A 19,768-nucleotide genomic window follows, 5' to 3' on the forward strand; every position below is an offset into this window, starting at 1 on the left:
GATCGTAACACTAGAGGAGGAAGAGAGAGACGCAGAGGCAGGCAGACAGAGATAATTACACAGGCTTGCTAAGTGTCCTGAAGATTGTGCAAACTTTTACAGCTTAGTTTTACCTGGAATTTATCTAATTAGGTAATTTCAGCAGAGCTCTCCTTGATGCTTAAACTTATGCTGCCCTTGAGCCTCATGCTGAAACAATCATGTCAGGCTTGGGGCTTATAAGCATCACATGCTTGCCTTCAAAATGAGACCATGATATTGCTTCATATCTCATTACCAAACAAATAAACTCTAGTTAGCCACTCCCTGTGGTCCTCCAGCAAAACAAAGCCTGCACTGGGGCTAATATCTAATATCATGCACACATTTCACACTCGAAATGCCTGCCTCCGTCTGCGCCTCTTGGGTGATAACGCATAACAAAATGATAGAATAACGAGGATGCCAGTTTTATTAAAGGGATGTCCTAAATGGGTTTTGCTCCCTTTTTTTGTTTGTTTTGTTTCCTGGCGCTCAGGAATAAATTGATTTCAGTTAGAGTGGTGAGATTGCGTGATAGGTGAGATCTGTAAGTTGAGTCAAGTATCTTCAGCTGCACGAGGCATTAGCAGCTGTAGTCACCAGAGTACAGGGCCAAGGCCTCAAACTGAAATAGATCAGTTGGCCAGTTACTGTCTGTCTGCCTTTCTGCACATAATCATTCTGCCTGAGTCACACATCGCAAGTAAGTCTGTGCTTATCCCCTGCTGTTATCCATAACGCATGTTAAAATGCATACTCTTTCCTTTTAGTTTTGCTTTGTCTCTTCGTTTGAAGTCTCAGATGAAAACAGTCCAGAGAAGGTGATCATTGTAGGGGTTCAGGCCTGTAATTAGAGGACATCAACATCTCCCTCCAGAGACTGGTGTGTGTGTGTGTGTAGATGATTGGTGTCCCTGTAAACTGGCTCCATGTGGGAGCCATTCTCCTCTGTTTCCTGTGCCTGTTGTCATTAGATAGAAAATACCTTTGACTTAGGGGCAGTTTACCCCAAACCCCTTCTCTCAGAGGGGTGATTAGTCTCTGGCCTGTCTCAACAACACTGTGAAGTCCAGAGACAAGGCACCATCTACAATGATGGTGCAATATGGGTGGCATTTTAGCAGTATAACATCCATTAAATGAAACAGTGTTGATTTAAAGGAGGTTAAAAGGGCTAAATGTGGACCAATTCTATTCTACTCTGATTTTTCTGCAGCAGAAAGACACAGAATACTCTCTGGTTCTTTTCTTAGTGCACATCTTAACAGTCATGTCTCAACCCTGAAAGGCTCTATTAATAGAGGTGCTCTCTTGTATTTGTCATATCTACCCGCTAAGTCCTTTTTCTTTCGTGCAAATAAAGGCTAACAAAAGGTACCTCTGACATTCAAACACTCAGAACCCGTTTCCTGCGACACTATCTTCTTCCTTTATGCCACCATGTCTCCTCATACTACCTATTTCTACATTCCATCCCATTGCTGCTTATCTGCTATACCTATATGCAACTAACTGGATCAAGCTCTCAGTCTCTCCCCCTCCCTGTGCTTTTAACGCCTTGCTTTATCTCTCATTCCCGATCCTCACTGTCTCAAGCTCTCCTTTTCATGAGTCTTCAAATTCTCTGATAACATGCCTGAGAAACGTGATTTTCTTTTCCATGTCCCCTGCTCCAGAGTCATTTCTGTGCCCCTTTCCCTGCATGATTAGTGTTGTGCAGGAGGTATTTCATCCCCTTCCCTCTCTTTCTACCCAGCTACAGAGCCACCACGCTCACACACCCCCTTCCCTGCACCCCGCCCCCTTCTATACTGCTCAGGGTCTGGCAGAAACCCACACTCCCCTATCTCCCAGCCTCCGCCCCCCTTATACTCCTACCAGCCCGGCACACCGAGGACAGAGAGGAGGAAAGAGCAAAAGAAAGAGCTCCATTTGTCTGTCAGAGATTACAGACTGCCACTTAGCACTGACCATGTATGCCTACCATCCATAGGGAGCTGCTTTCACAAGGCAAAGAAATGAAACGTCTGCAAGGAGTAGAGAGCTACAAGCTATAGCATATGGCAGTTTTGAGATGTATCTGTCTGTTAGAGAAACATTTTAGGCAGTAATGGGGACTGGTGAGGGGGACTTCTAATGTCTGGAGTACATCGTCTTGTGAGTGCTGGCCAGCATGTGGTGTTTGCAGTGTAATTCAGAGAAGACCCAGTCGCTGCTGGAACTGGAGCTGAATGGCTGGTAAGAATAATGTAGAGTGTAAAATGTGTGTTTGTTTTTAGTGTGTGTGTGTGTGTGGGGGTGTCATTGGATAAGGTTACACCAGGCTGCTAGAGCTCATAAGGCTTTGTTTAATAAACAGCAGAGAGACGATGTATGTGTGTTTGGAGTGAGAGCTTGGATCACATGCTGAATTAAACTGCTTCTTTGTGTGCTTTCACATAATCCACACTAGAAGGTGACAGGAGCAATGTGAAGCTTCAAGCTAAGTCACGAAGATCATGAGTTTTAAAGTGCCATGTCAATTTGGACTCCCTCACGATGGAAAACAGATCATGTCCCTCTCTCTGAGTCACTGTATGCATGTGTTATCATGGTGTGTTTAGTCTTACTGTACAGAATCCATCTGTGAATTGGATGCCCCCCCGCTTGGCTGAAGGGCATTCCTGTGGTGTGTCGTGGCCCTCCTGTTTACTGGCTGTGACTGTGCTTTTTCATAACTGGATCTACAAGGGCAGGTGCTGAGTGTAGTGTGGAAGATAGTTTAATTATTCATTACTGAAAGATAATGACAGTGGCTCTGTTGTTGTTTGAGTCTTGACAGGAGGGAGGAGGAGGAGGGATGCCTTGATTCAGACAGAATGAGGCCTGGTAGTTTACAGGGGAATAGTATTGATTTCTGATTACTCTTAAGTAACAAGTATGTGGATGGCATCAACAAAACCTCAAACCACTCATCACACTTGCAGTGGAGTATGTTTTCATTTGCTGCATCTGCGTTGTGCTAATTAAGCTTTTATTTCACGTCATCTTGAAAAATCAGAAGCTCTGTGCAACTTGACGAACGCTGTTAGAAATCATACCAATAAATAATCAGCAGGCTTTATGTAGTAAAAATCTGGTGCCTATCACTTATTCATCAAAATGTTGTGACTGCTAATTATCCTCAATAGGATGTGATTGGAGTTCTCAAGGCAAACTTTAACAGCTTAATACCTTTGTGTTCGCGCATTACTTTGCTAATTAAAATGAAATAATCAGGGCAAAGGCTATAATTTTTACATGCAGATGGAAGCCATTCAGCAGTCAACTGTACATTCAAGACTGTGTTTCTGATTTGTAGAGACACCCAGGTCCTAAAGCTCTCAAAACTGAAGTATACAACTTACAGTAGTTATCAACAATGAGTCTTATGAGGCTCCAGTCAACTATATACTGTCTGCTGCAAACTCTCAAGAGTAATACTGTCTGTCTGCTGGCCGGTGCAGCTCTCCAGTTTGCACTTGTGTCATGCTGCAAATCCCCAACCTGCTCCTCGCTGTCTTTTTATAGCCGTTACAAAGTCATCCATTAGTATGGTTATTGGTGCTGAAATGACAGATATACCTGAGTGTTTACTGGCAGGTTTACCTTCTAATGCTGGACTTCATTAATATGTTGCTGTGTGGTCTACCTGTAAAATCTATTTCCTCACATCTGTGTTGTGAGGTCTGTTGCGTGCATCTGTATTTATGAGTTCTCTGAGTTACTATGAAGAGAGAGAAAACATCTGCTTTTGTTGTGTCTGGAGCAAAGTGAGCAAGAGAAGTGTGAAATGGAAAGTGCTGTTTAATTTGATTGAAAGAGTTAAGGCAGGAAGTCTGAAAATACATTTATATATCTTGCATTAATTAGTGTTATTACACATATTTCATCTTAAACCTCATAAAATTTGGTAAGCAATCAGTTTTCCATCACCATCTGCCTTTTGTGTACAATCGTGAACAAAAATAAACCTCAGCAAGCAGATCAGACTTCCTTAGCAACCATGTATTGCAATTGAAAACTGCAAATACAAGATGGTATAACGTGTTCTTCCAGCAACATACATGAGGTTACTTAACCTATCTGAGGTTTTTATTCACACTTTGCTCTTTGCTCACACTTCAAGAAACCCTGTTATCGGTATATGTGGCCAAAAAATCTTTTTTGTTTTCCCGGTAGAAATGTTATTCTTGATCTTTTAACTTGAAAAAGGCAACTGGATTTTGTGTTTACATCAATGTTTCTGAAATCATATAGCGCCTTTCAAAAGCAGAACTTCCCAGGTGCTTCATAATAGAAATCAGGCAACAGACTTAAAAAAAAGAAGAGAAACACCATGAAATAGAAATAAATTAAAAATCACAGAAAGGCAAGTCTGAACAGGTGGGTGAGGAGTAATCAGATTACTGTTGTGCCTGTAAACAAATTGCATGTGAAATTTTTTTTTCTATAAACATTTAGCTCATTTAATGCTCATTTCAATGGCTTTTAAGTTCACAATTGAATGGGGAATTCAATTATACTTTCTTATATGGCAAAGAGCAAAAAAAGTGCATCTTAAAACACAAATTAGAAGTTGATTGGAAAAACATGCAGTTTGTAGACTTCTCCGTCTTTTCTGTGTCTTCGTTTGGGTTCCACACTGCAGCTCTCTCTTCCTCCGTAGCTCCTGCCTGCACTTCATTAGCCTTCTTCTATTCCCAGAACTCCTGTAGATGTGACTCCTCTTTTCCGGGATGGAGGAATGTTTCTCCCTCAGGTCCGACTGATGGAATGGGTTGGGGCCTGGGCAGGGGCCTGGCCTGTTTATTCAGGATGTGTTGAGAGGGAAGGAGGGGAGAAAGAGAGATGGTTGACCCCCTCCCCCAAATCCTTTGGATCCCACGGCTGAAAATCACTGCCAGCTGAGCTGACATGCTTATCCATGCCTACATCAGAACTAACAGGGGCTCCTGGTGGATAAAGAGCCAGACTGAGCTACAGACACCATTGAGCAGTTGTTACTAATGTAGTGAGATCATATATCTCCTGAGTGTACAGGCACCATCAGGAAGTGGTCATTGCTTCATCCTTCACCTCTCAACGTTGGTTCCACAATACATTATGGATACAACATGTTCATATAAATGTTAACATAACTTTTCTCTGGAATAACATCATACAACTTCCTACTCTACTATAGTTCACTCCCTCTTTTTTCCTTCAAAATCCATTACATCTTAAAACATCAGCTCTTACAGTGCTGCTCTTTTTTCCCCCTTTTCCCTGCCATCATGAGCAACTGACCTCACTCTATGGAGTAGTCAGTGACCTTAGAGCAAAAAGTACTGCAGTACTGTATCTGGGCAAACTAGAAAGGAAGCTGAATGTCTGTGGTCAAGTAAGTAATTTATCGTTACCTGGCACCCAAATCATGGCTGGAATAGTGTTGTGTGGCTCGGTCCAAGCCACTTTGTTTGGTTCCCATTTACAGAGCCAGGGCTGTGTACAAACACCAGAGGGGTTTTTGTCAGCACACACGCTGAATGGACAGCTAGCTGACCGTGAGGAGATACTTGCTGAATTTGACAAAAAGGCGTGTATTGGATTAGAATCGCATACCCCACCTTAAAGTTCCTTCAACATTTTTTTAAATTTGCAAAGTGTGCTACACATTCTCACTTATGCTCTCTGTTCATACATTTGCCTCTTAAACTGAAATACAATAATTTTTTACATGTCCAGTTCTCTCAAGTCATATAGGCTTTTTTCATTTCAATATGAATATACTGCTGTATCCAAATGTTGCCTTTCATCAACACTCAATCCAGGCCAGTAATCAAACTTCTAATGTAGAAATCATGAAACCAAAAATCACCACCTGCTGTATTCTGGTGCTGTGACAGCACGCAAGGTGTGACTTTTAACTCCAGGGATGGCGGCGTCACAGTTTGCCACGACAGATGGTTGGGGAGATTCGTCTCAGTGGCGGTTATGCAATCAAGTATGATTTTCACTGTGTTGTGCAAGGTTTTATATTTGTCCCGCAGTATAAAGGTTTTCTCTGTTGGCCCTGTTGCTGTGTGCTGGTCCATTCTTCAACATTGTGTGTACCTCTTCCCCTGAGGGAGTCAGTTAGCATTTTCTTACCATGAAGATCTCCTGTGTCACGGTGGCCATGGCTGACCCTGGGTCATCTCTATTCTGAAGGGAAGGACACTTAATGTGATGCACAATAATTCACTCTGCTGTAGCATTTGGTGGACACCTGTGCTACTTAAGGACATCATAATATTTCCAGTTGCATCCAAATACCATTTTAGCTATTGGAATCAGACTAAATGTTTTCTGGATTCTGCCTAACAATAATTAGTGGTGGTTTGGCAGCCACAGCAGGCCAACATGTTTTAACATTTCACACTCAAATGTTTGGTTGAAAAGCAGAAGTGCCTTTTTAGGAAGAAAGAGTATTCTCAAAAGCATTTCTATTGGTCTATAAAACTGAAGTGTCTGAAACCCTTGCAGAGATGCAAAATGTCTCAATTGTATCACTTAAAGTAAGCTTTGGATTTATATTTACTTTATATTACATTTCACTTGACAAGTTTTAGGTTGTGAATTAGATTCAAATTTACAAAGTGACAAGCATTCATTGAGCCTCAAATTTCTACTAGGCTTTAAGTAATCATAGGCTATAGTGAACCATGAATGACCATGATATTTTGTAAACATTTTGTTGCTGTGCTGTGTGATATTGCAAATCAGTAAATCTGTATTCAGTTTACAGTAAAACTTTACTAATGTGGTCACAAAAAGGGTTAACAAATACCTCTGTGGTTTGAACTTGTGACCATATTCAGTTCCACTTTTTGTTGCTGAATGTTGATTTCAGGCTGTCTAATGAAGGAAGTGGATTGTGTACACTGTATGGGTGTGTCGAGTCACAGTTCAAACACATTAGGCTGCCAGTGAACAGTGAACGCACTGTACCATGGAGGAGAAGAAATGTTAGTTAGTATAATGTTAGTTATTGAGCAGGTGGGCACCACATACACCCACATCTCAGCTATTTCTAAGGGGTTGCTAAAGTTGTATTTGCTCTGTCATTCTACTCTAAACTGGACTTTGTAACATGTATTGGAGCAGTGTGTTGTCGTTCCGGCAAACATGATGTAACTCCTGGTTGTCGCTGATTGGCTCTTAAGGTGGCATAAACTTTAGTTTCCTGGAGGATCCTGTGTACTCTGGACTTGACTTGACTGAAAGAATGGTGGACAAGATTTGGAGGAAGAGTTGGCAATTTATTGAAAATAGACGTTCTTTTCGCAATAAGCAGTCATCTTGTAATAAGGCCGAATGTAAGAGTGAGTAAGTAACCTCTTGTTTTTTTTCACATTATTTGTGTAAGATGTAATCCCAAGGACAACGGATGACTGGATGTGTTTAATATTTGGAGAGTGTTTATGTGGCATTTGCATTTTCTGAATGTAGCACAGCAGTCATATTTTCAGTAATAATTATTACAGAGATAACATACCAGTATTAGGAAGCTAAATTAGGAAGTTGAATGAAATTTAGGTTATACTGTATATTATAAAGTTGTAGAATCAGCACGTCCCAGAAATGGCTACACTCATTTACACACACGCAATTCACTTCTGTAATGCCATACTTCTTTGTATATTCCATAACAGAGACTAGACTACTGATTTTAAGACTTTCTTTATTTAAAAGCTTAGGCCATAAGTAGTTAAGCTACTTTTTGCTTTGACATTTCATAAGATGGATCAGAAATACAGCTGCGATTAACCTGATAATACTCAAATCACATTCTGACTCAAAAATTGAATTCTCATTGCTTAATCTTTGTAAATCTCTAACCATCCCTTTGCTCTCTTTTTGCAGTGTTGAAGGGGATGGACGGCCCAATGAGAGTGGCCCTTCCCTGGATGGTGGAGCCAGCTATGGCCAGGGCCCGGTGACTCACGGCTCCGCCATCAGTCCTGACCGATTTGACAGCCCGCTTTACAGTCACGGAGTCCAGCCTGGGCCTCAGAGACCTCGTCGGCCCAAGCTCCAGCACTCGCAGTCCATCCTCCGTAAGCAGGCTGAGGAGGAGGCCATCAAACGGTCTCGCTCGCTCTCTGAGAGCTATGAGCTCTCTGCTGACCTCCAGGACAAACAGGTATTCCAAAGTAGCCTGGCTGAATAGTTTGCTTTGTAGTTGGTCAAAGTTTCTTACATTCTCGTATCACAAGAGAGATTAAAAGTGTCATATGCTATTTTTCTTTAAAAATTATGAATTGTGTATGAGAAACACCAATTAAATATTCCATGGGTGGCACAGTTATACAGTTAATTTACTCCATCTTTGCTTTAGGTGGAGATGCTGGAGCGTAAATATGGAGGACGATTCATAACTCGGCATGCAGCCCGCACCATCCAGACTGCCTTCCGCCAGTATCAGATGAACAAGAACTTTGAACGTCTCAGGAGCTCTATGTCTGAGAACCGTATGTCCAGACGCATTGTTCTCTCCAACATGAGGATGCAGCTCTCATTTGAGGGACCTGAGAAAGTGCACAGCTCCTACTTTGAAGGGAGGCAGGTGTCCATGACGGAGGATGGCAGCCCGCTGTCCATGGTGCAGTCTGAATGTGGAGACATAGAGGTCCACCAACAGGCCAACATTGCATCTCACCCAGCCCCGCAGGGTGACCTCACAGATGCCATCACAGAGCTGGAGGACGCTTTTTCCAGGCAGGTGAAATCTCTGGCTGAGTCGATAGATGATGCACTGAACTGTCGCAGCCTTCAGGGGGATGAGGGTCCGGACCCAGAGGCCATGGGTTGCTCTAAGGTGGATAGGGAAGTGCCCTATCAGGTGAAGTCCCATCGCAGGGCAGCTGGACGCATTCACGATGAAACGATGGCATCCTATAGCGATGTTACTCTGTTCATCGATGAGGAGGACATGTCCCCCTCTATTGCTCTGTCGAGGTCAGGGGACCAGCCCTCCAGCACAGAATCAGACTTGAGGTTGCGATCAGTCAATTCCTCCCAGGAGTACTGGCCTATTGACCCGAAAGATGAGGGTCGTGACACAGACACGAGCTGCCGCAGCACTCCTTCTCTAGAGTGCCAAGAGCAGCGTCTTAGAATGGACCATCTCCCTTTGTTGACCATAGAACCTCCTAGTGACAGCTCTGCAGAGCTCAGCGACCGGTCTGATCGTGGCTCTGTAAAACGGCCACCTGTGTATGAACCACACGGCCACATCGTAACGTCATCCCAGGCGAGCCCTAAACACATTTCCCATGGACCCCCACCACGAGCTTCCTCCCGTGATGATGACGCACCTCTGCGCCACCGCCACCGCCAGCTGGAGAGCCACTTAGCCATCAACGGCTCAGCCAACAGACAGAGTAAGTCAGAATCGGACTTCTCTGATGGGGACAACGACAGCATCAATAGCACATCCAACTCTAATGACACCATCAACTGCAGCTCCGAGTCCTCCTCAAGAGACAGCCTACGAGAGCAGACACTCAGCAAGCAGACTTACCACAAAGAGACTCGCAACAGCTGGGACTCACCAATCTTCAGTAATGATGTTATTCGCAAGAGATACTACCGCATTGGCCTGAATCTCTTCAACAAGTAGGTACTCAGCTCTGATGGAGCAGGCCAGTGTTTGCAGTGATTAAGGGCCTAGCAAATGGATGTGGTGATGGTAGAGAAGCCTCTTGGAAAATCAGTGAATGATGTGTGTTGCACTGTAAACTGTAATCAGCTGAATTAATAACAAATACAAAGGTATTTTGAAAGATATTTGCATGGAAGAAGAAGACAACTGAATGTGTCTTTAGTATATGACACACAGTGTAACATTTCTTTGTGATTCTTGGTGACATAGACTGATATAGCTGAAATTGTGCCCCATTTGTTCAATACTTGTCACAGTAACATCTTTCCTAATGCTTTTGTAGAAGACAGATTACATAAGCATGAGCTGTCGTTTATGGGAGACATTGCGTTTATCTCTGTGTTAGGGCTGTGCGAACATTTAAGCGACGTTGATGCAATGTAGGTCAACACTGACCACTAACTTACCTCAAGTTGCCTATAGGTATTTTCTCAGAATTCACGATTAAGCAGTAGCAGATTTTTTTCTCTAGTTTTTAAATTTACCTGCATCTAAATGTCGGATTTATTAGGAAGCCAGAAAAGGGCATCCAGTACCTGACTGAGAGGGGATTCATCCCTGACACACCGGTCGGTGTGGCTCACTTCCTGCTGCAGAGGAAGGGGCTGAGTCGGCAGATGATTGGAGAATTTCTCGGCAATCGACAGAAACAGTTCAACAGGGATGTCTTGGAGTAAGTATGATTCCCCCCTGACCCCTATCTCCTCTAAACCTAAGTATAATTAAATAAGAAAAGATCAAAATGTGTAAAATTTAAATTTCGCTAAATATACTGAAGTCCAGGATCCACATGCACAACAACAAAGAAAGACAGTGTGTACCAAAACATCGGGGCCATTGCTATAGATAATTTAATAAAAGAAAAGGAGAAAGCGTGACAAACTCCCTCAAAGCCAACTAATTAAGATCCGGCAGGTGATAAAAATAACTCATGGCACAAATATGACCAGAAATCCCTTGTAACATCCTCTTTTATAAACTCTGAGATATCATCCATGATCGACTCTAGGCCAACTAAGCCCTGTAACATATATAATATCAGGTGATGAAAACAAAAATGTTGTATACCATGTTGTCATTTTTTTGCGACCATCTGTCCCGTTATGTACCAGCTGTGTGGTAGATGAAATGGACTTCCAGAGCATGGAGCTGGACGAGGCACTCAGGAAATTTCAGAACCACATCCGTGTTCAAGGTGAAGCCCAGAAGGTGGAGCGGCTCATCGAAGCCTTCAGGTTAGAACACACATTTGACACATAGCATTTAAAGATATTGAAGACAGAGGGAAAAAAGCAATCCTGATCACACTGAACGATTGTGTTTTAAGAAAGACAGGAGAGAAAACACTGATGCTGTGTTCATACTTACACATCCATAAAATACAATGTGTCTGTTGCCTGTTGGTGGGGGAAGGTTGCTGACCCAGAACGTATGAGAAAAACTGATAAACTGCAATGATCATTAAACCACACAGATTCTGAATACATATTTCCCAAAACTTTAAGTTATCGCAAAAACAAAGCGTGTAATAATGCTTTGTGAACATAATACTGGAAGCATTTTATGCAAACTTTTATTGATTTTTGCAAAGTCATTGCTGCTGGGTTTCCTCACAGCTGTGTTGTCTAGATAATTATTGGTACATACACTTCCAGCACTACTTCTTTTCTCTTCTGGAAATGTTGAAAACATTGCCTCACTATGAGCACAATTCGTTTGTGTGTGTTTTGTAATCAGAGTTTGGCTGTAAGTTGAGATGGGTGATATTGCTCTCCTGTCTCATGTCTCTAGCCAGCGCTACTGCATCTGTAACCCCACAGTGGTGCGCCAGTTCAGGAACCCAGACACCATCTTCATCCTGGCGTTCGCCATCATCCTCCTCAACACTGACATGTACAGCCCCAACGTCAAGCCCGAGAGGAAGATGAAGCTGGAGGACTTTATCAAGAATTTAAGAGGTAACAAAGCCAATGACTGAAATAATTATGCAAGGATTTGTGAACAAAATCTATTTACTGATATTTTAAAATGTGCTACATGCATAATACGCCCTAGGACATAGTTTACAGTATATAATATGTTCTTGTAATATGATAGTCACTTGCAGATGAACACCTCGTATTAATTTCTCCCCTCTCTCTCCTAATCTCAAATAAAATCGCTCTCCATTTTTCCATTTTAATGAAACTCGGCTCTCCCCTGTGTGCCAGGTGTGGATGATGGGGAGGATATCCCTAGGGAGACACTGGTCGGCATATATGAGAGGATCCGTAAGCGAGAGCTCAAAACCAATGAAGACCACGTCTCACAGGTGCAGAAGGTAGAGAAGCTCATTGTGGGAAAGAAACCAGTGAGTACTGTTTATTATCTATTCTACTAAGTTCAGATATTATAATTTTCAAGGCATGACATCAATCTCTGAGGCATTTTTGGTCTGTAAGATGTAGACAGTGTTGATTATTCTTTAATCAGTACTCACATAGCTATATCTGCCTAGAATCACTTTCCATGAATAAAAATGCAACTTTTCTCCTAATTTACTGACCCCCAAACTTACAGAGTTTTAAGCCATAGAAGGAACAACGAGATTTAGAAAATGTAAGTCCTTTATAGCTTTGGGTATTGCTGTGTGAAAGAGGACACAGACCTTCACGCTGGTGATTTTAACACACCCGAAGCCCTTGAGCGATGTCACACAGTGCTGCAGTCTTATGAAAAACGGGCACTCTCTAGTTTTAGAGGGAGAAGTGGCTGAAACAAGCGTTTAATTGACCGGCATAAGTAACCTTGCAATAATCTGTTGATTCACTAATCATTAGTCAGTTTATTTCTGTGTATGAATACTGAATAAGAGCTAATATCTCATTTAGTTCTGACTGTGCTCCAGCCCTTCAGGATCAGGGGGTGCAGCATTTCTGCATTATTCTGCAGGCAATGATGTCTCATGTGTGAAGGTTAAAAGTGTGATTAACCTATGCAGCCTCGGGGAGAGGCTTGTCTTGCGTGGAGGACTTTGTTTCAGTTTGTTTCCAGCAGAATGGATGGGATGCTCTGCCAGTAATAATTGAATGTATTAAAAAATGATCCCTCGTCACCATTTAGCTACAGAATTAAAAGCCCAGGAGGATACACGGTAAAACAATTTAGCATAAAAACCACATTGGAATTCCTCTCCATAGTAATCAGGTCCACTAGTGCTGCTCAGAGTGGGGTTCTAGAGGAGGATCTGTTTTCATTCTGACATTATTACAGACTCCCTCGAGTCAGGCAGCAGAGAAAGACCGCCACCCTGTATACATAACATAACAAGAGGTGCATGCATCTTCATGGCCACTTTAATAGGCTATAGGTGCACAGTCTGCAAGGACAAATCTGTATATGGGCTCATTAATAAGCAGGAGAGATCAAATTTTCATGTTATCAGAGGCAATAGTGTAAATACTCCTAACATATCAGCTGCATATAACATCTTCTTTGTCCTCTCTTTATAGATTGGATCACTCCACACTGGCCTGGGATGTGTAAGTTGGCTAAATATCCATAAATCATACTATATTTGATCATTTTTCATTCATTATTTCACTGTATGTACACAGTTTCCTGTCCCTGTCCCTGGACATTGCAGTTAATGCACATCATACGGGTACTTTTAGAGTCAGATTACCTAAAGAGGCAGGAACTTTTGACCCCTGAAGCATCACATCTGTTACTGAGAGATGAGCAGTCGTTGTTGTACCCTGGAGACAGAATCGACAGACATAAATTCTTGGGTGGCACTGAGCTGCAGTGTTTACAGATTCTGTGCTCAGCAGGGTGTACATCACTGCTTGCCATGCAGGTGCCTCTCAGTCACAGAATATACTGTATACTGAATATATCCCCCATTTGCATGGATATTTTTAGTTATCATCATCTTTATGGGAGGAGCTATGTACTGATTTAGCTGATTTAGCACTAGTAGTCGTACATTATTTTGTTATAAATTAATGCTAATTTGCCTTGGTAAATACTTATTTTGGATTTGTTTTCTTGTATGCAAGGACTCCTCAAAGTTTTAACAATTTAACAGGTTGAATCAGTGCATAAGGTAACCTATATAAAAATAAAGGTAACCATAGCAACAATACTTATACTTCATGCTATGATACCAGGTAACTCTCACTGGTGAAACAAACCTAATATGTGTTAAAATGATGACAAACAAAACATTGATATTGTTTATTTGGAGCCCCATTAGTTGTTTCCTTAGCAACAACTACTTTTCCTGGGTTCCATTTTAAAATATACACTATACAGGATAATGATTTTAACAGGACTATCTTTTGTTTCTGCAGTACTCCGCAGTACTACTCATTGGAGGAAATGCCATTCTGCTTCACATTACAGTGTTCATTGCAGACTATTTTTGTATATGAGGACACCTCATCATATAGTATTGCTTACATAATAAATCATATGCAGTAACACATTATTCCACATGTAGCATCACTCCTGTGTTCTATTACAAGTCAACAGTTTGCCCTTAATATTGATCTTTATTGATCTTAATATTGTTGTGTTGATTTTTGAATATAAATGTTCCTAATCTCAGGATTCTTGTTTTATGGTTATGAACAGTGTAAGAGATTGGATTACATGTGTAAAGAATATATTCTATATTTTGTTATTGTGAACAAATCCCATGAAACTACCAAAGGCAACAGTGTGTTAGTCTGTGTCTCAATACTCTGACTTCCCTATAAATGGCTCCCAGCCCAAAGCCCATTCATTCCCACTGAAGACATAAATCTCTAAAAACGGGTCATGAATACATACCTTTTTAAAAGAAGTCTAAATAATTTCTTAAAATAACTGGGTTTTGTTGGCTTTTAGTTAATGTTACTCAATGAAGAGTAAATAGTGCTTTTCTTTTTCTACAGCAACAGGATGGTTTATGTGGGATCAAATTGAACTACAGTGCCCATAATTCATAGTATTCTTAGGAACATGTCACCCAGTGCAAATGTGGTTCATTGAAGGGGTTTTAATAGTTTCTGGACAACAGTGCAGGTACAGAGGAATACACTATGTCTTGCTTTGGCTACACAGGCAATACTTGTTAGTAGGATCAGTTCATGGTTTTGTTGACAATAAAAAATACAAAATATCACCAGACTTATCCTTTTGATGGGACTCAATAAATAATTCAACTGTAGTAGAGCTGAAACGATTAATTGATTACTCGATCGACAGAAAATTTATCAGCAACTATTTTGATAACCAATTAATCGCTTAAGTAATTTTTCAGTGAAAAATATCAAACATTCTCTGGTTTCAGCTTTTTAATTGTGAGCAGAATTGTGCTGCTTTTCTTTGTCTTATCTGACAATAAACTTGTATTTTTTTTAGGCATTGGACTGGTTTTTGGACAAAACAAGCTCTTTGAAGGCATTTTTTTTTTTACTATTTTCTGACTTTTTTTTAACCAAACAATGAATAGATTAAATATTTAGCAGATTAATCAATGATGAAAATAATCATTAGTTGCAGCCCTAAACAGTAGTATCCAAAATGTCTACCACATCTCCCCATACATCACTGTGAATGCTGTGAACAATGCAAAACACCTTCTTACACATACACCTCCTTTAAATTCTGCTCAGAGGAAGAGGTGACTTCTGTTCCTTATGACCTTGTGGAGGCCATAATGATCTCTGAAGTGTTGGTATCTATGCTCTTTTTTTTCTGCCTTGTAGGTGCTGTCGCTGCCTCATCGCCGGCTGGTGTGTTACTGCCGCCTGTTTGAAGTGCCAGATCCCAACAAGCTTCAGAAGCTGGGCCTGCATCAGCGGGAGATCTTCCTGTTCAACGACCTCCTAGTGGTAAAAGCCCTCCCCTCTCCTCTCCTCTCCTCTCCTCTCTCTTTAGACCAACCCTTGAAATATTCTCTTTGCATGATTTCAGGTAACCAAGATTTTCCAGAAAAAGAAGAACTCAGTGACGTACAGCTTCAGACAGTCTTTCTCCCTGTATGGGATGCAAGTCATGCTATTTGAAAATCAGTGTAAGTGGCATTTCCTTTTATTCTGTCTTTATCCCTTTTGGCGTGTTAGCTGACAGGGTCTGATTTAGCACAGCAACGCATCCTGCAGAAATGAGAAGTCAAACCAATGGGCTGTGACATTGTTTATACTCCAAACTTCAGACAGATTTGCCAAATGTGTTTTAACTTGGTTTTGATCAATGGCCCTTGTGTAAATGTCTCTCCCTCTCTGTTTGCCGTTACCCCAGATTACCCAAATGGAATCAGACTTACATCAGCGATACCAGGTGCCGACATCAAAGTCCTCATCAACTTTAACGCGCCCAACCCCCAGGACCGCAAGAAGTTTACAGATGACCTACGAGAGTCGATTGCCGAGGTCCAGGAAATGGAGAAATACAGAATAGAGTGTGAGCTGCCTTTCCCCCCCCTTCTATCCTCCCTTTGACTCTGTCTAGCTCAGGCTGTGTAAAGTAGAGACAGGGCATGGTCCTCATTATTCAACTGCAGCAGTTTACGAGGGACAATTTTTACTGAGTTCACCGGATGGCTAACAGAAGGGAGAGCAGTTTTTTCTGGACATTCAAAGGGCAATTCCCTTAGGACATACAAGAACAGGATGCTTGAAATTATGTAGATCAGTCATGGACGTTCATAAGTTTCAGACAGCGAAAGGTGGCTAAATACGTTACAGAAGTTATAAAGCCATTCCCTGGCCAGAGTGAGATGTAAAACCACTGCCACTTACCTCAGTCTTTCCATGGCTCCTTTCCACAGCTGAGCTGGAGAAGCAGAAGGGGGTGGTGAGGCCCAGCATGTCGCAGAGCTCCGGTCTGAAGAAGGAAGCTGGCAACGGGAGCATGAACCGTGCCAGTCTGGATGACACCTACGCCATGGGAGAGGGTCTGAAGAGGAGCGCCCTCAGCAGCTCCCTGCGAGACCTCTCCGAAGCAGGTACAGCCAAAACATCTTTGTTTTTACCCACCGGTTCTTTAATTGAAAAGTAATCTCCTTCTGTCATCCACTTCTCTGTGATGATATCAAGGGGATAAAAATAGCAAAATGTTGTTTCACGGCACCATGCATTGATTTTATAGTTCTCCCCTTTAAATCCACTATCTAACTCACTCTTGATTGGATATTTTGGTGTGGATGGTGTGTCCTTCAATCTTTAACTTCTTTTGTACTCAGTATACTTTGTTTTAGAGTGACTTAAAGCGTGCTCCACCTTTTTACAATTCAAAGACTGAATACCGTTTTTTTTTTCTAGATTTGTCTTCTTAGTGATGAATGAAACTGATGGGCATTTCTCACCCCTGATCATTTAGATGAGTTTATTTCTGAACATTTCCATTCATGTTTTCATCGTCACCTTTTTTTCTTTTACCTAGCACTTTTGCACTCCTAAGTTTGTTTTATCCAAAGACATTTCATGATAATCCTGTTATTTTTTATTCAAACATCATGTGCCATTTCCTCTCACGTATATTTGTGAACCAAACAAATCAGTGCTGATGTGTACCATTCTTAAGCAGCAACAAGATCAAGATTTTGTTTCAGTCTTGGTGTTAACAGTCATTTCACATCCATGAATATCTGTGTTTAACACAGCCGCTGTCTCTGAAGCAAGAATACATTTCATTCATTACAGATAACAGCTATGTGAAGTTATCGGGTGATTAACTTGATAACAAAATGAAATCCAGTCAGGGGTCTGCCTCACTGTTGGTAAAAAGCTTTGTTCTTATGATCACTACCTCAATGGAAAATGATAGGTCAGTCAGTGAAGTGAAGTCCGTATAAGTCCCTCCGCCCTCCTGTCTCCTGTGTTTTTCGATGCAGGATGTGGCATGTTAGTGGAGTCATTTTTGTGAAGTCTTTTTCCTTCCTTTCCTGCCATACTCCATTTCATGTGTATTTACTGTGTTATTTCCATACACATCAGGTATTTTCCTGTATATGTGTGATTATTGGTCATGTATCATTGGCTGAGTGTGCCTAACAACGGCAAAAGTGCTCTGTTCGCCCTCAGACCTGTATATGCCTGTACATCCCATGTGCAACAACCACTGTATTGCTTTTGATGTGTCTCCTCCTTTGTGACTGTCACTGAGACTGGCTTTTCGCCAACTTTGACCCTTGTGAAAATCTACATCTTGTGACAACATTAAGAATGAGTTGTCATATTTTATCAAGTCAAAAATCTGGGAGAAATTTGTTTCGGCATCAACCCTGTTCAAAGATTTATAGAAGTAGCCCGCAATCTTTTGTTAAAACTTCACTGTGGACATTTCCTTGGTCTATCGGACTTGATGCTCATGGAGTCCATATTTATTGAGATTTATAGAAATGCATTAAACAATTTTAAGTATAACTTGACTTAGCCTCCAGTTTGAAGTGCGTTTTAAAACTTAAATCATTGGAATTGCAATGCAGCTTTAGTTTTCAATCTGAGTGAAGATGTGATTTAGCTATACAGTTAGCACCAGTACCACCTGTCACCCACCACCCTCCCAGACCTGAACGCGCTCTCCCCTTCCCGCCCATATTTGGACCTTACTCACAGTCACAATCCACTGCACTGCCCCCTACGGGACTGGTGGGCGGCCTAAACGTCTGTAGTCGATCCAGGAGTGCTGTCGATCTCTAATCTGTGGTATTGCATGTCTCGGGCAGGCAAGCGGGGGCGTCGCAGCAGTGCAGGATCACTAGACAGCAATATGGAAGTAAGTTGGAAGCAGCTGGTATCCAAGCTACTCTCTATGTGATGATGTGCACTGTGAAAAACACACCATTTATTTTTGGTCTTACACCTTCTTTGCTTCATAGACTCAGTCCATTTGTTTGGATCATTTATTTTTCTTCCTGGGATGCCTTATAACCTGCTTGCCTCAGTTAGTGTGCATGCATGGGTTGCCTGCCTCTGATCCTGCCCCTTTGTGGAAGCCAGAGATCTCCTGTTTTGGTCATGTTATATGACCAAGATACACTTTATCTTCAAACAAGCATGACTCTACTAATCCCTCCTCTGATCCCTCCCCTTGTCGCCTGTCTCTGTCTTTCATTCAATCACATCCAAGCGGTTTTCATTTGGTTCTTCTTCTCTGTGACAGGGTGGTATCTCTGTGAGGCACTAGGAAACTGTACATCTCCTGCAGTCCCTCTCCCTGTCCGGGTCTTTCTTTTTCCCTTATCCAAAACTTCTCTTAAATGCAGTAAGGTTCAGGGAGGAACGTAGCCTTCATAGTCAGAGGTCTACTGATGGGCCTCACACGGACTTATAAAGATGTGGATTTCATTCATTCATCTTTCCCTCATTTCATGTGTCCATGAGTTCATGTGTTGGGTTGAAGTCTGGGACCCTGAAAATTTCATTCTGCTTTCAAAGACATCATATGGTCTCCAGTCTTAGAAGAAGCATGTGCCAAAGGAAAAGCTTTTTTAGGAGAATTCATACCTGGATAGTGAGCAGTGTTGGACCCAGAAAAGGGGTGGAAAGTGTCCAGGCCTGTTGTGAAGTCTGCACACAAGAGCTTAGTTCCTCCTGCCTTCTGATTTCTAGTTGAATGCTAATGTGTGGATGACGAGTTTGCCTGTCACATCCTCTGCATGTGGAAACTATGCCTCCATTGATTATAACAAGTTGCATGTGTGACTCTTAGAGGGTTTGGCACACTGACTGCAATGAAGATGAAATGATGTCTTTTCTACCCCTGTTAATGCCATTATTTATGCTCCTAATGGTATTTTACTCTTGTTACAGATTTACTGTTTCAAGCCAGTTAGCTCTTTAACAGCAGAACTCCTTTGATTATAGGCTCCCTTCATCTTGAAGCTGAAATATTCCTAGTGTTGCTGCTGCCTACCATGACAACATTTTTAGTTTCTCATTTGCATGCCCTGTAACATTTTGCTACTTGTTTATCTGAAATAAGAAAACTGTGAATTCATCCTGCTGGTGCCTTGTAGCTGTAGATCAATAGCTGTTGTGCAGTAGCACTTGCACAGTGTCTGACGGA

The 19,768-nt window shown here is 41.7% G+C and overlaps 1 protein-coding gene across 13 annotated transcripts in view; it reads left to right on the forward strand.

Annotated features, from left to right (window-relative positions):
- The window catches only part of LOC122883570 (IQ motif and SEC7 domain-containing protein 1-like), an 88,574-nt gene that overhangs the window by 65,135 nt on the left and 3,671 nt on the right, over positions 1 to 19,768 (forward strand). For 9 of the 13 annotated variants that reach the window (XM_044212441.1, XM_044212442.1, XM_044212443.1 and 6 more), the window contains 12 exons: positions 7,927 to 8,206; positions 8,402 to 9,681; positions 10,239 to 10,400; positions 10,840 to 10,962; positions 11,519 to 11,685; positions 11,938 to 12,077; positions 13,219 to 13,248; positions 15,463 to 15,588; positions 15,671 to 15,770; positions 15,998 to 16,159; positions 16,527 to 16,703; positions 18,426 to 18,475. In XM_044212441.1, the coding sequence (XP_044068376.1) occupies positions 7,927 to 8,206; positions 8,402 to 9,681; positions 10,239 to 10,400; positions 10,840 to 10,962; positions 11,519 to 11,685; positions 11,938 to 12,077; positions 13,219 to 13,248; positions 15,463 to 15,588; positions 15,671 to 15,770; positions 15,998 to 16,159; positions 16,527 to 16,703; positions 18,426 to 18,475 (2,797 nt within the window). Of the gene's footprint in view, positions 1 to 1,909; positions 2,260 to 6,978; positions 7,390 to 7,926; positions 8,207 to 8,401; positions 9,682 to 10,238; positions 10,401 to 10,839; positions 10,963 to 11,518; positions 11,686 to 11,937; positions 12,078 to 13,218; positions 13,249 to 15,462; positions 15,589 to 15,670; positions 15,771 to 15,997; positions 16,160 to 16,526; positions 16,704 to 18,425; positions 18,476 to 19,768 lie in introns of those variants that run through there. The other 4 variants (XM_044212450.1, XM_044212447.1, XM_044212454.1 and 1 more) reach the window with 4 other exon arrangements.

This window comes from Siniperca chuatsi, linkage group LG10 (assembly GCF_020085105.1).
Source record: "Siniperca chuatsi isolate FFG_IHB_CAS linkage group LG10, ASM2008510v1, whole genome shotgun sequence".
Taxonomy (NCBI): domain Eukaryota; kingdom Metazoa; phylum Chordata; class Actinopteri; order Centrarchiformes; family Sinipercidae; genus Siniperca; species Siniperca chuatsi.